Raw genomic sequence first — 14,386 nt, 5'->3', positions numbered from 1 at the left:
CAAGCTGTTTGTGAAAAGATGTTGTTTAAAGGTACCGGTATTTTGATTTTTAGCTCCGGCCGCCCCTACGAGACGAGGTGCCCCTCATTTCAACTCATTTGGGAGTGGGACTTTACAATTATGCTATAGACAAAGTTTGATGATGATCATCAAGCAGTTCATCAGAATTTCTTTTACAAGTACTTCTCTTTTTAGGTCTAGTTGCCTTTAAAAGGGACAAAGCACCTCCAATTCAACAAATATGGCAGAGAACCTTATAGTGATGCTACAGACTAATTTTGATGAAGATCCATCAAGTAGTTCATGAGAAGTCATATAAAGTTTCATTTACTGGTATTTCTACTTTTAGCTTTAGTATAGATACTTTGTATCTTGCGAGTAAAATAACATTACACCGTTCAACTGTAAAACAAATAGGGTCATCTTAAAATAAAACATGTGCAATAATTCCATGTGGCAATGCTTAAATGGCTGTTCTACCTTTTGTTTAGCATGTCCTCGTCCGACTGGAGATTCTCCAGTGGCCGCCTGTTTCACACAACATACCATAATCTCTATCAAACTGGTTTCCTGTTTGTCATCTAGAGCTGTAGAAAAATATGACAAGATTATTTTTGAAAGCCACGAATGAATAACGCAAGTAATAACGTGGGGGTTATGAAATATTTCATAAAGCTACAGCAGCGCTACCTGACCTGAAGTATATCACAATACTGGGGATAGTCTGCTCTCCCCCATTTATAGGCTATATATGTATAGGCCATTAAGAAAACAAGTTTCATAGAACATAGAGATACTGGATAGTTAAATGATTTTAACATTTTGAACTTGGTAGACAAGGGAAAAAGGTTATGTAACCGCAGTCAGTTACCCAAATCAATGTTTCTATATTCTGAACCATAACGTAATTGTTCTACATAACTCACAACTTCTTGGCTGGCACTGAACTTTTTTCTGCCAGCAGCCTCACATGAGTACACTGTCTTCTGTTAAATAACCACAGAGAACATTTGCCTTACTATTAGCTCTAACTAGTGATATCCTGTTTCATAGTATTGTGATTTACCTATCAAGCCGACCATGCAGACTATACTTTGTTGATGTTCAAATTCTATACAAGAGCAGCTAAGCTCTCCTATCTACCACTCTTGACATAGTCTAGATGCCTACCTTCTTCATTTTTGCCTGGTTCTTCAAGGAGAAGATCTGTCATACATTCCCAGTCTTTCATCATTGGATTAATTTCCCATAAACTATCAACCAGATATGCACCATGCTCATGTAACTGCAATATGTACATGTAAATGTACTACTTAAGAGCCAACATTAAACACCATGTTTTTAGAAAATCACATCACTCAAACAACATACAACAGCTAGGGAGAAAGTAAATGTGAATAAAATACAGCCCTTACACTTAGTATTTGTTTCAACTGAAGTAATCCTAAGACTCAGGGTTTTCAACACATAATGATCATACATCAGAGAGTGGAGCATTTTCTAGCAATGAGATGGAATGTTAAACATACCTGAACACTTATGGTGCTGCATGAACCAAAAATATGGATGCAATCAATTCTAAAAAAATTACCACCTAACTGGTCTGATTTTGTGACTACTTCCAACTTCCTAAATCTTAAACTAAAGTTAAAAGTATGTCTGAATTTTGTCAAGATAAACCATCTCTATCTCCTTTTTTACATGCCACATAAATCTGTTGTAACTATTATGGTGAAATAAAATCTCAGTCATATGGTGTCTTTTAGTGAATTATTTTGGAACAAAGGCAAGCATTTTGGTAGAAGCAGTGACTGTTTGTTAGCCTGCGACATGGTCCTACTGTTAACTGGGTAGTGTTCACCTAGGCTTTATTTAGCCATTTCCTGGTTTACAGCCTTATTTACGAAACTTGAGTCTATGTTTTATATGACATGATGCAGATTCAGGAATAGTCAGAATTGTTAAGTGACATTTGCATATATTAGCAAAACTAAACTACTATACAAATCACCAAGTCAACAGCAAATGTTTTAAATGTTACTATGCTGTTTCTGTCTACAGCATATTCAAAATACATCATAAAATCCCCCCTTACCTCACTTTCAATAAAGAACTGCACCAGATCTCTGATAAGTGGTGTATTAGGACTTCTCTTTTTACCCTTGGCTGTCTTTGCTGCAGTAGCATCATCGTCTTCATGTCGGAACAACTTGGCGTTCAGAAACTCCCCAGCTGCCTGGGCAACCTGACACAATTAAAGAAAAAGTATATTGTAGTTTTTAGTTATACTAAGATATAAATGTAATAACATAGTAAAACAAAAACCAAAAATTTTGGCCGGCCCTGTAACATTCAAAGATGTGCAGGTCTTTTCTGCTTCTTTTTTAAAAGTACTTGACTGATACAGTTAAATAAATACAGGTATATTCAGAAAAAAAAAAACATTATTCAACTCGAAATAATGTTTTCTACAAAACTCTTTTGGACTAATTAAAAAAAAACCCGCCATTTAAGTTTATTTAAACAAAAGATTATATACACATTTAATCAATGTCTTCATAATAACAAGAGCTGTAGGAGGACAGCAATGCTCGACTATTCAATAGCCTTGTCAATTGAATGGTTATTAGAGTCCAACAAGAGCTGTCCGTAAGACAGCGCGCTCCACTATTCGGCAATTTGACAGTAAAATGAATGTACGTCTCAATAAGAAACCTCTACTTTTAAAAGGAAGATACACCATGGGGCATAATTCTGTCAAGAACACAAATTAGAGTTATTGGGATTGTTACCACACATGCAGATAATGATGGTAAAGATATATTTTGAGTTTCAAGTCATTATCTTATCTAGTACAAAAACTTTAACCAAGAAAGGTCACGCTGACGCCGGGGCAAGTAGAATACTCCACTATTCTCCGAATAGTGGAACTAAAAAGGGGCATAACTTTATAAAAAAAGCAAAATAGAGTTATGGAACCTATGCAATGTAAGTCAGTTTATCACAGTGAATAAGCATTTGAAGTTTCAATCCATTTCCCCAAGTGGTTACTGAGATACCAGCTTATATACAAAAACTTAACCAAATCGGGACGCCAATGCATGTGCGAACCCAGTAGCTCTACCTATTCTTTGAATAATGATGATGCCTCATTTTGTATCAGCTGAACTCTACAAATAAGTCATCAAAAATGTAAATAAGTTTAGGTATACTCAGTGAAGGAAATACAGAATTTAATCCCGACTTCAGACTGCCACAAGACTACAAACTTGCCATTTTGGACAGCCACCATGCCACAGAAACAAAATTTTATTTATTTATTTTGTTGGGTTTAACGTCGCACCGACACAATAAACAAAATTTTGGACTGTCATAAAAATATAATTATGAAAGCGATTTTGGACTGTCACCATGCTAAACTTAATAAGGCAGAATATTCTCAATTCTATGTCAAAGGAGGATAAGTTAAGGTTCATGGGAAAAAATCTTACGACAAAAAAATTGTACTAACCTGTCTGTGTGATGAGTACACAAGTTCATAAACATTCTCACAATCTTTGTCACTTAACACAGCATCACCAAAACTACTGTAAATGCAAACACAGAAAATGTCAGAATGTTCTTACTTAGTGTGTTACAAGAATATGCACTCAACATAGTACCATTCATATATACCTATTTATCACTCTGAACCATACAGCTCTTTCTATTATAAGCCATTGTTCTTCAATGAACTGTGATACCTTTTAACCTGTCTAGAGTCGTGCATTCCAATTTCTTGACATTACAAATCCTTATAATGGATTATTTAAGTTTTAGATTTTCTATCAAAGTGTACATTTCTGTCTAGGCTTTTATCAAAAACCTGTGAAATCCAGGAAAAAATATTTATGTATGGTTAGTAGCAGACCTGGGCATGATGCACCGGCACTTTTCACAAACAAGTAGGTCATACATGAATACATATAGGTAACAGAATGTCTTAAAGAATGTCTTTGTGTGGTCCCCAGCATTTTTCCTTATTTTTGGTGTTTGGATTGCTCGATACCCTGAATAACTTGAGTATTTTGTTTATTAACTGGCCACTTTGGGGGACTGGTCCCTTTAAATGTATGTAAAATTATAAAATTTCCCAATTAAAAAAGACAGCAAATTTTGGAAAAATTTGGGCCCTTCCCCCACTGAATAATGTTTTGACTTACTTGGGATATGGATGACTACCCTTCACTCTTTTTTTTAAAACGCACTTCTGTCCCTTTGTTTAGTGCCCATCTAACCTATCCGGGCCCTACAAAAAAAACCACACTTTTTCAATATATTTTTTCATTTTTTTTGGGGTTTTAACGCCTTTTTTTTCAACAGTATTTCGGGTCATGTAGCGGCGGGCGTTACCCAAACCCAGTTTTCCTGGATTCTGTCCCTTTTCAACCTGTTCTCTGCAAGAAGCTGAAAACTTCCCCTTTTTGAATCAGAGGTGGAGGACTAATGATTTCAGCCCACATGTGTTTAAAAAATTTTGTCCGGAGAACATACAAACCTCCCCGGGTTCGAACTCAAAAAACCCCCCCCCCCCCCCCCCCGCGACCCGGCCAAAGCTTTTCCTACTGAGCAAAGGGCGGGCGGGCTGTTAAATTATAGGGTAGTCAATAAAACAATAAAGATAAACTTTAGCTTCATGGTTTTGGAACAAGGTACCACAAAGTTAAATGATTTCAGGTTGGTGACAACTTTACAAATTTGCCCCTAAAGTTTAACGGATAAATGTTTTGGAAAAGATAAAGCAAAAAAAAAATATATGGGAAGAAAGTTTTTAAGGTTTTTGGGCAAAAAGTCATGAAAAAAAAAAAACACAAAATCTTAAAAAGATTTCAAAAAGCTTTCAGGAAAAAACAAAACCTTGAATCTTTTGGAAAAATTTACTCCAGTTTGTGACAGTTCGATGTATCATAGAGGGGGATATGGGCTTTCGAAAACCAAGTCTTACATCACCAACCTGTAAATAGGTAGATAGGTTTTAAACATGTTTTTACACTTTTATATACGTTTTTGTCAAGCATTTTTTTACAACGTATTCTTAAATTTTAAACAATTTAATTGGGTTTTTACCCCCATATTTCTTTTGCCCCCCCCCCCCCCCAAAATGTCTCTAAAGTAAACCCGAAAAACGTTTTGAAAAAAATCAAAATATTTAAAACAACTCCTAAATTTATAATTTAAAGGGATTTTTTTAATTCAGCTTGGGTTTTAAACTATGTTCTTTACTCTGTACAAGAAAAATAAATTTTTTTTCCAAATAATTTTTCCCCTTTCCCCATTTGAGCGAAAATTTAAATAATAGAAAATTTTGGCTGAATAGCGCAAGGGCTTTCATAAATATTTTTGACTTGCCCAAAAAAAGACATAAGCTGATTTTAAATTCCCTGAATTTTCCCTGTTTTTTTCTTTTTCTTTGATTTTTTAAAGATATCAAAAAAAACTTGGGGCAAAGAGTTTTTTAATTTTTGAAACGTGTTAAAACCCAAAATGTCATTCCCAAAAAATACCCTCAAAAAATTTCTCGAGACAAAATTTGTATAAAATCAGATTTACAAGACTTTTATATTTTGTAAAATATTTTTTCCCAAAAAACTTATGGGAAAAATTAAAGGTTACTAAAAAATGTGTCTGGAGGACAAGGGTGTGTCCCCCCCTGGGCATTTTTCAAAATAAGGGGGAAAATTAAAAATTTTTGGGAAAAAAAAAGGATGGTTTTCCCCCCCTGCCAAAAAACCCATAGGCAAGAAGTCAATAGGGGTCAGGAGCAAAAGGGCCCAAAAAAAAAATGGGTTTGGGGCTTTGGGGATAGGGTTTAAAATTTACCTTGGGGGAATGGGGGCCAAGGGGGGGATCCCGCCTTTAAAAAAATTTCCAAAAAAAAACGCTTGGGCCCTTAAAAATGGGGGGTTTCAAGCCCCTGGGGGGGTTTTTGGCTCCCGTGGGGGGGCTTGTTTTTTTGGGGGCCAAAATTGACCTAAAAAATTTTTTAAAATTAAGGGGTCCCAAAAATTTAATTTGGGGAAAGGGGGGGCCAAACTCTATTAAGTTTAAACTTTTCCATGGTTAGGTCAAGGGGGTGTTCCCTTTAAGGGGGGGGGTTTTTCCAAAAATTTTATTTTACCAATTTTTAAATGGGGGGGGCCCCGGACCTTTTTTTTCCTTTTTAACTGGGCAACCCAAAAAAAATGGGGGTTCTATCTTTTCTGGGGTGTTCCATAATTAGGGGAAGGGTTTAACCATTTGGGGGCCAGGGTGGGGTTTTCTTCAAGGGGGGGTTTTTTTTGGGGGGGGGGGGGGGGGGGATTGGGGGGGGGTGGGTTGGAAAAATTTACCCTTTAAAAGGTTTTTGGGCCCCCCAAAAAAAAAAATTTTGGGGTCATTTTTTCTCCCGCATGAACATTCATCCTAAATTGGGTTTTTTAAATTCTTTGGGGGTCAAGGGGGGGTTCCTTCAAGTTTTTTTGATTGGGGGGAAATTTTGGTTTTTTTCCCGGTTTTAGGGGCCCCTTTTGGCCTTGGGGCCTTTAATTTTTGGGGACCCCAAAAAAAAAAAATAGGGGTCATCCCCCACTCTGCCCCTTTATTTTAACCCAATTTTTCCTAAAAAGGAAGTTTTTTTAAACTTTGGGAAAAAAAAGTGGGGTTTTCCAAGTTTCTGGGCCTGGAAAAAAAGGGGGGGTTTTTTCAATGTTCCCCCGGGGGCCCCGTTTGGAAATTTTTTTAAACCTTTCCCACAGAGGGGTTTTAAATGGGGGGTTCCCAAAATTCCGTTAGGGGTTTTTTCCTTTTTTAATCTGGGTGACCTTTTTCAATTTCCTTTTTAAGTTTTTCATTTTTTTATTTTGGGGGGCAAAGGGGGGGGGGTTCTCAAGTTTACTTTACTGGGGAAAAGGGTTTTTTTTTTTTTTTTTTTTTTTATGTTTTTAGGCCCCTGTGCCCCTTGGAAACCTTTTTACAGAGTGACCCCCCCAAATTTTGTTTTAGGGGGGATTAAATTTCTCTGCATTTACCAATTTATCCTATTAATTAATTTCAAAAATTTTGGCGTCAAGTGGTTTCATGTAAATGACAAAAAAAATGGTTTAATTTTAAATTTTTTTTTTTCAAAGACCCCCTGTGAAACTTTTTTCCTTTTTGACCCGGGGGATAAATGGTGGGCCTTTAAAAACAATAGGGGGGGGGCAAACTATCTTCATGACCAATTTTTCCTATGGAAGTTTTCCAAAAATTCTGGGGTTTTAAGTGGGGGTTTTTTTTTTCTTAGTTATTTATCGGGGAAAATGGTTTTTTTTTTAAAGTTCAGGCCCCTGTTTTTCCCTTTTACCCCTTTACGGGTGACCCCCAAAAAAAAAATTGGGGTATCTTTCTTTATGACCAAACATTCCCATGAAGTTTCAACACTAAGGGCAAGTTTGGTTTTTAGTTATTGTTTTAGGGAAAAAGGTTTTTTTAAAAGTTCAGGGCCCCCCGTGCCCCCTTTACCTTTGGGCGGGGGAAAATGAAAACCCAAAAAAAATAGGGGTCGTCTAAATCCGAAGGGCCCTTTCAACCCTATGAAGTTTTTTAAAGGGTTTTAGGGAAATTTGGTTCTCCGTTATTTTCTCGGAAAAAGAAAATTGGACGGACGGACGGGGCAGGGCAAAAAACCAAAATGTCTCCTTGGGGGGGGCATAATAATTTTAAATGTTTTTTAGGGCTCAGTTTTTGGGGTTTTTAGCCCAACAAAATTTTATGAAAAGGGTTATTTTTCTTGGCCAAAATTTCTTTTTGAGCTATTTTTGAATACCAAAAAATCCTATTTTGGCTATTTTTAAGGGCCCCTAACTCTTAATAAGGAATTTAAAATTTTTTAAAAAGGAATGCCAAAATGTGCAAGGTCAATCACAAATTTTAAAACCCCCAGCAAGGGTTTTTTGAATTTTTCCCTCAAAAAAACTTTTTTAGCTAGGGACTAAAATTTGGTTTAAAAGTGCATTTTTTTTTTATTTCAGGGGCCATAAACTTTTAAAAAATGGGGGTGGAGCAAGCCAAAAAAAATTTGAGGTTTCAAGTTTTATATCATGGGTTTTAAATCTTTTGAAAATTTTTCCAAAATTTTGGGGTTTGCCAAATTTATTTATGAATTTAAATTTATGCCAAATTTTCAACCCCTTTTTATTAAATATTTTTTTTGGGTTTGGTGCGTCACAAAAAATGAAAAATTTTACCTTTTTGACTATTTCAGGGGGGCCCTTAAATCTAAAAAAAGGGGGCGGGCCCAATGGGAAAAAAAGGGGGCGCGTTAGATTTCATATCATGGGTTAAGACTCATGCAAGGTTTTATGGGAATTTTTTTTTCAAATACTTTTTGAGCTAGGGGATTTTACCCCAAAGGGGGAAAAGTTTCATTTTTTTAAATAAATTTTAGGGGGGGATAACTTAAAATTGGGGGGGGGGAGGCAGTAAAAAATTTGGGGTGCCCCAATTTATATATGATTAAGACTCGTGAAAGGGTTTATGAATCTTATCAAATACTTTTTGGCTAAAGGCCCTGTCCAAGGGGGAAAATGTGCATTTTTGATATTTCCGGGGCCATAACTTAAAAAAAAGGGGGGGGGGGCCAGACGAAAAATAGGAGGTGGCCCCAAATTTATAATCTATTAAGACTCATGAAAATTTCATGGAAACTTATCCCAAAACTTTTGAGTAGGATGTCACAAGGTTTAAAATTTTGCATTTTTGACTATTTCGGGGGCCCTAACTCTGAAAATAGGGGGCGGAGCCGATGAAAAATAGGAGGGGCGCAAATTATTTTAAAGTTAAGATCCTGCAAGGTTTATGAATCTTATCCCAAAAAAATTTTTTAGTAGGATTTCACAGGGGAAAAATTTTGCTTTTTGATACTTCAAAGGGGGCCCTAAAATCTGAAAAAAGGGGGCGGAGCCAGACGAAAAATAGGGGTGGCAAGTTTAATTTATGATTAAGACTATGCCAAAGGGTTTTATGAAACTATATCAAATTTCTTTTTAGCCCAGGCGTGTTTACAAGGTAAAAAGTGCATTTTTTATACTTCAGGGGCCCCATAACTCTGAAAAAAAGGGGGCGGAGCCCCGACGAAAAAAAACAAAGGGGCGGGAATTTTTATTTCATGATAAAGACTATGCAAGGGGGTTTTATCAATTTTTTTCAAAAACTTTTTTGAGCTAGGCGGACGCACGGACAAAACCAAATCTATATGCCCCCAATCATGGGGGGGGGGGGGGGGGGGGGGGGGGCAAAAAATGCTAAATTTTTTATTGGGAAAATTTTTTTGTTGGGGTTTTTTAACGAGGTATTTTTTAAAATTTTAAAAGTATCTTTTTTGAATCTTTCCCCGATTTTTTCATAAAATCCGCATTTTTCAAATTTTTTAATTTTTTAGAAAAAAAAATAAAAAGTGACTTTTCCAGAAAAAAAATGAATTCCCTGACTTTTCCAGAAATAAATTGTTTTTAAAGACTTTTCCTTCCCTTTTATTTTTTCCCCCTCAAATTGAAATTTCTTGACTTTTCCAAAAAAAAATTGAAAACCATGCTTTTCCGGGCAGGTTTAAAAAATGACCCGCTCACCCTTTTCGTTTTCAAGTCCAGCCACCCTTTTTTCAGAAAATCCCTCTTTGAGAAAAAATGTTGGGATATTTTTTCCTCCTTCCCAAATTTCCTTTTATACAGGGTAAAACCTTATTTCTGCTTGGTGTCCCTTTAAACATTTTTAAAAAATTTTACAGTAGTATACACAGTAAAATTGCCCCTTTTTTAAAGTCAATTAGGGATTTTTCTATCTTGGGAAAGGTAAGTTCAGAAGGTGGGTTTTTTTATCTAAGCAAAGTTCTAGTAATGTATGGGTTCCAGCATCCCAGGAAAACCAGGCTAAGCTTTACAAAACCCCCACCTGGCAATTTTTCATAATTTTTTATATTTTTCTCCCTCTTTCTAAAAAAAGTTTGGTTTTTGTTTGGGGGGACGAAATACAACCGTTTAAAAGGGGAGCAAGATACAGATTTTTTTATTTTCACCCTTTTGCACTGTTCCCTTTAAAAAGGGGGGGTTCCCTGACATCAAAAAGGGCATAAAAACTGATATGTTGATAATTTCTTGGTCAAAAAAATTTAATACAGACAAAAATTTTGTTTATCTCTAAAATGATTTAATGTGGGAAAACAATTCAATTTTATTTCCCTTTTCTGTTTTTCAGTAATTCTTTAACTGGGGGAAAATTAAAAAAAGCTGTGTCAAAAAATTTAGCAGAGGACATGTATTTTACAATTTTAATATACAGCAAATTTTTAAAAGTTACCTGAATGAATAACAGGTAAAAGCCAATAAAAAAATTAAAAAAATTTTTAATTTCAAAAATTTCCCCAAAAATCACCTGTTTCTATGAACAAACACTCCTTTGAATATATATGTCAACATATTTCTAATTTCAGCCTGGTTTTCTTCAAGTTCCTGACGTTTTACCAGGAGTAAATTGAGACGTTCTGTAGCCTGCTTATTCTTAGTTTTCTGTCGTTCTGACTCATATTGTCTCTGTGTGTTGTCCAAGTTGATACTGAGATTCAAAGCTACATCCACAAGGGCTGTCATCAATTTCATAGCTGAAATTGTAGTATATACTTGCATCTGTACATCTGTGTATAAAATATGAACTCTCCAATTTCAAAGTATTGGAGACTAACAAATTTGACTTAAGATGCAAATATTCTGCTCTAATACATCTGACTTTAGTAAAGGAAAGATCCACAAAAATCAAAAACTATTCCTCAGATAAAACTAACACTGTAGTTTCCGCCTGTTTCCCTTATCTATTTTACGTTTGGATAATTCTAAACCATGAATAACTCGAGCATTTTGCAACCCCCTAGCTACCACAGTGTTTTACTGTATTCTAAGTTTCCACATCCTACCTACCTGCTAGTGTACTTGTATGTCTGAAGGCTCTGACCTGCGAGTCGGTGAGACCAGTTAGTAGAGATATTACGTTGTCCATCATGTACTGATCGTAGATGATGCTATACTGGCACTGTCGGACAAGGACTTGCACAAACTCGCAGTAATTTGGTTTGAACTTCTTCCAAGTAGGTCCAGGCATTATGAGGGGATAGTCTCCGCTATCCTGAAACAGTCATAGAATTTTCAATAAGATAAGCTAATAACGCTCAAATATCCTTAGACCCTATTTTAACAGTTCCAATTTTCTTTGTCGAGTTTGATGTAACAACAACATAATTATAGGTAATATATGATAACTTTCCACCTATTGATGGTGGAGGAAGACCCCAGGTGACCTTCCAAGCATTTGTTAGGCACAAGTGGCCACCTGTGTAGAACTTCAAACATTCAATTAACTGGGAGTTGAAATTTAGAAATCAAGTATACTATCAGTGTTGCAGCGAAAAGTAATTTATCTGTACTTGGTGTAAGCTTTTGCCTCAACCCATTTAGACTGACTTGGGTCTAGAGTTGTCATATGATATGATATGCCCCAAACAGCTAACACACTTATAACACACACAGTTAATTTTTACAATTTTCATTGGAATTTTGTCTTAAAAGTGGCAAAACAGACTGGTTGAGTGAAACAACCAAGAACTGCAGATATGAGATCAAGTGAAGTTAATCCAAAAAAGATCTGAAAGGATACTGGTCTGAATTTCATCTGCTGCTTATAAAACTTTTTTGCTAATATTTACTGCTGGTTAGTAAAAATTATTAAGTTCATTTATGATTTGATATTAAATTTATAGACATTTCTACTTCCAAAAATCTGATATTCCATCATAGATGCAAAATCATATTGTGAAAGCATGAATTTCTGTGGGGGGATTGGTTTTTGTGGGTTTCTTGATTCAGAAAACCCACAGAATTTTGTCCTTACAAACCATTTAAGCCCATATATATATTCAAAGGCAAAAATACAAAAACACCATTATCTCCAGGAAATAGCTTTTTTGGCTGAAACCTCAAAATTTTGTGCACACGGAATAAAATGATTTCACAGTACTGCATTACATGTTACAGCAATCCTTCCAGTGATAAGATTCACCAGAAAATACACCAAGATATAATGTAAATATATATAAATGTCAACGGGTTTAAAAATTATGTTGTCGTACCCATAGGAATGCCAGTTTATTCTGAATCTCCGTTATAAAACCTCTACAGATATTATGGTGCTAGTAACTGGATTAGATGTACAACAGTTTCATCTTGGCTGTGCAAGTTACAGCGTAAATATTCCGATAGTTTAATAACAGACTATGCGAAGGAGAAGTGATATATTGTGTCATTATGGTGGCGATAACCAGCATATTATCGTTTTGCAAGAGAAATGTTTTACAAAAGAAATAAAATCACAGTACTACACTATGACATTTACATACTGTTCATTTACATTTCCATAACATTCTAACATTCTGCAATGTTGAAACAAGGTTTCATTGACTCAAGTATTTGGGATTTATACACTTCACACGTGTGTGTTGTGGGGGGGAGTAAGTGTTGGAGTGTGGTGTATAATATCATATATTGGCCTTATGGCAACTTCCCAGTTTCTTTATAGTGGAGGAAGACCTCAAGGGCCCAGTTGTTCGAAACTTTAACAGACTGTTAAACTAATTGCTTGTTAAAATTTGATTCAAAATACTAGTCTTTGGGGGGAAACATAGTATGATGTTTTGATTTTGCTGTAGACGTTTTAAAGTTCATAACCCTTAAGCCATATATTTGTATTTCTAAGTTTTCTACAGTGTCGAAATTTTACTATATAAGTTAATCAACTGTTATCTTAATCAACTGTTAAAGTTTCGAACAACTGGCTCCAGGACTTTATTTCACCAGTCAGGCACCTGGGTAGAAGCTCCAAGCTTTTGTAAGCTATTCTTGATGGCTTCCTCACACGAGTGAATTCAACATCCCAAGTGAGGCAGTATTGGGCAAGTGACTCAAGTTAACAACCTTAAACATTTGATTCTGGATAGGAGTTTATAATGCAAATATAAGTTTAAACAAGAGCACCACATATGGGTGATGTGCTTTCCCTCAAATGACCCTTAAAAATTACTTACAATATGTTTAAAGTTTTTCTATATATAACTCTAGTGGCTCCAAAAAGGGGACATGAGTGCCCCCATTTGAAAATGTTTGGAAGAGGACCATACTATGATGTTACAGACCAAGTTAGGTGGAGATCCATCTGGCAGTTCATGAGAAAAAGTTGTTCAGAGGTATTTCTAATTTGAGCTCTAGCTGCCCATAAAAATGGCCAGGTGCCCCAATTTGAACAAAACTAAAAGCGACCTCACAATGATGCTACAGACCAAGTTTAATCAAGATTCATCTAGCAGTTCAAAAGGTTGTTTAATGGCATTTCTATTTATAGCTCTAACAGCTCCTTTGAGGGGCCAAGTGCAACTACTTTTTAACAATATGACCAAAGTGGCCTAAGGCACTCATCTGGAGAAAACCTTAACCATCTGACTTTGCTTCTAAATAGGTCTGGTGAAAATCCTTCAAGCTGTGCATTAAAACAAGTTATTTCAACAAGAGCTGTCAGAGGACAGCAACGCTCAACTATTCAACAGCCTTGTCAATTGAATGAATACAAAGTCGAAAAATGGGCATAATCTTGTAAAAATGCAAAACAGGGTTATGAAACCTACACAGTGCTTATCAGCTTATGACAGTGGACAAGTGTGTGAAGTTCAATCCATTCCTATTAGTGGGTACTGAGATACCAGCTTACATATAAGAATTTAACCAAAAACTGCCAAGTTGAAAAAGGGGCATGATTTTGTAAAATGCAAAGTAGTGTTATTGAACTTTTGACTGCATGTCATATCATGACAGTGAACAAGTGTGTGAAGTTTCAATCCTTTCCCATTAGCGGATACTGGGATACCAGCTTACATATAACAAGAGCTGTCACTAATGGTGACAAATGCCCCGCAGTGCCTTGACCTGGTGACCCCAAGTCAGTAGGGGTCGTGTACTCAGTAAGTACTATCAGCATGTGAAGTTTGAAGGTCCTGGGTGCAAAGTTAACGTTGTGACGAACAAACTGACGAACAGTTAAAAACTAATATGCCTCCCTTTGGGGGCATAAAAACTTAACCAAAAACTGCTTAGTCGAAAAAAGGGGCATAATTTTGTAAAAATGCAAAGTAGAATTATGGGACCTGCTTCGTGCATGACAGATCATGACAGTGAACAAGTGTGTGATGTTTCAATCACTGAGATACCAGCTTACACACAAAACCTTAACCAAAAATCTCTAAGTCTAAAAAAGGGCATAATTTTGTAAACAAGAGGGCCATGATGGCCCTTTATCGCTC

At 36.0% G+C, this 14,386-nt stretch overlaps 1 protein-coding gene across 1 annotated transcript in view; it reads right to left on the bottom strand.

Moving 5' to 3' along the window:
• Positions 1 to 14,386, bottom strand: part of LOC123554176 (cohesin subunit SA-1-like) — a 75,596-nt gene that overhangs the window by 46,121 nt on the left and 15,089 nt on the right. Inside the window, exons 6-11 of the mRNA XM_053547168.1 lie at positions 10,965 to 11,169; positions 10,426 to 10,651; positions 3,512 to 3,587; positions 2,096 to 2,245; positions 1,171 to 1,285; positions 481 to 587 (exon numbers count right to left, since the gene is read on the bottom strand). Of these exons, the coding sequence (XP_053403143.1) occupies positions 481 to 587; positions 1,171 to 1,285; positions 2,096 to 2,245; positions 3,512 to 3,587; positions 10,426 to 10,651; positions 10,965 to 11,169 (879 nt within the window). The remainder of the gene's footprint in view (positions 1 to 480; positions 588 to 1,170; positions 1,286 to 2,095; positions 2,246 to 3,511; positions 3,588 to 10,425; positions 10,652 to 10,964; positions 11,170 to 14,386) is intronic.

The sequence above is a fragment of the Mercenaria mercenaria genome, chromosome 7 (assembly GCF_021730395.1).
Source record: "Mercenaria mercenaria strain notata chromosome 7, MADL_Memer_1, whole genome shotgun sequence".
In the NCBI taxonomy this organism is placed as follows: domain Eukaryota; kingdom Metazoa; phylum Mollusca; class Bivalvia; order Venerida; family Veneridae; genus Mercenaria; species Mercenaria mercenaria.
Note: the sequence above shows the minus strand (reverse complement) of the source record. Positions and strands in the feature narration are given on the sequence as shown.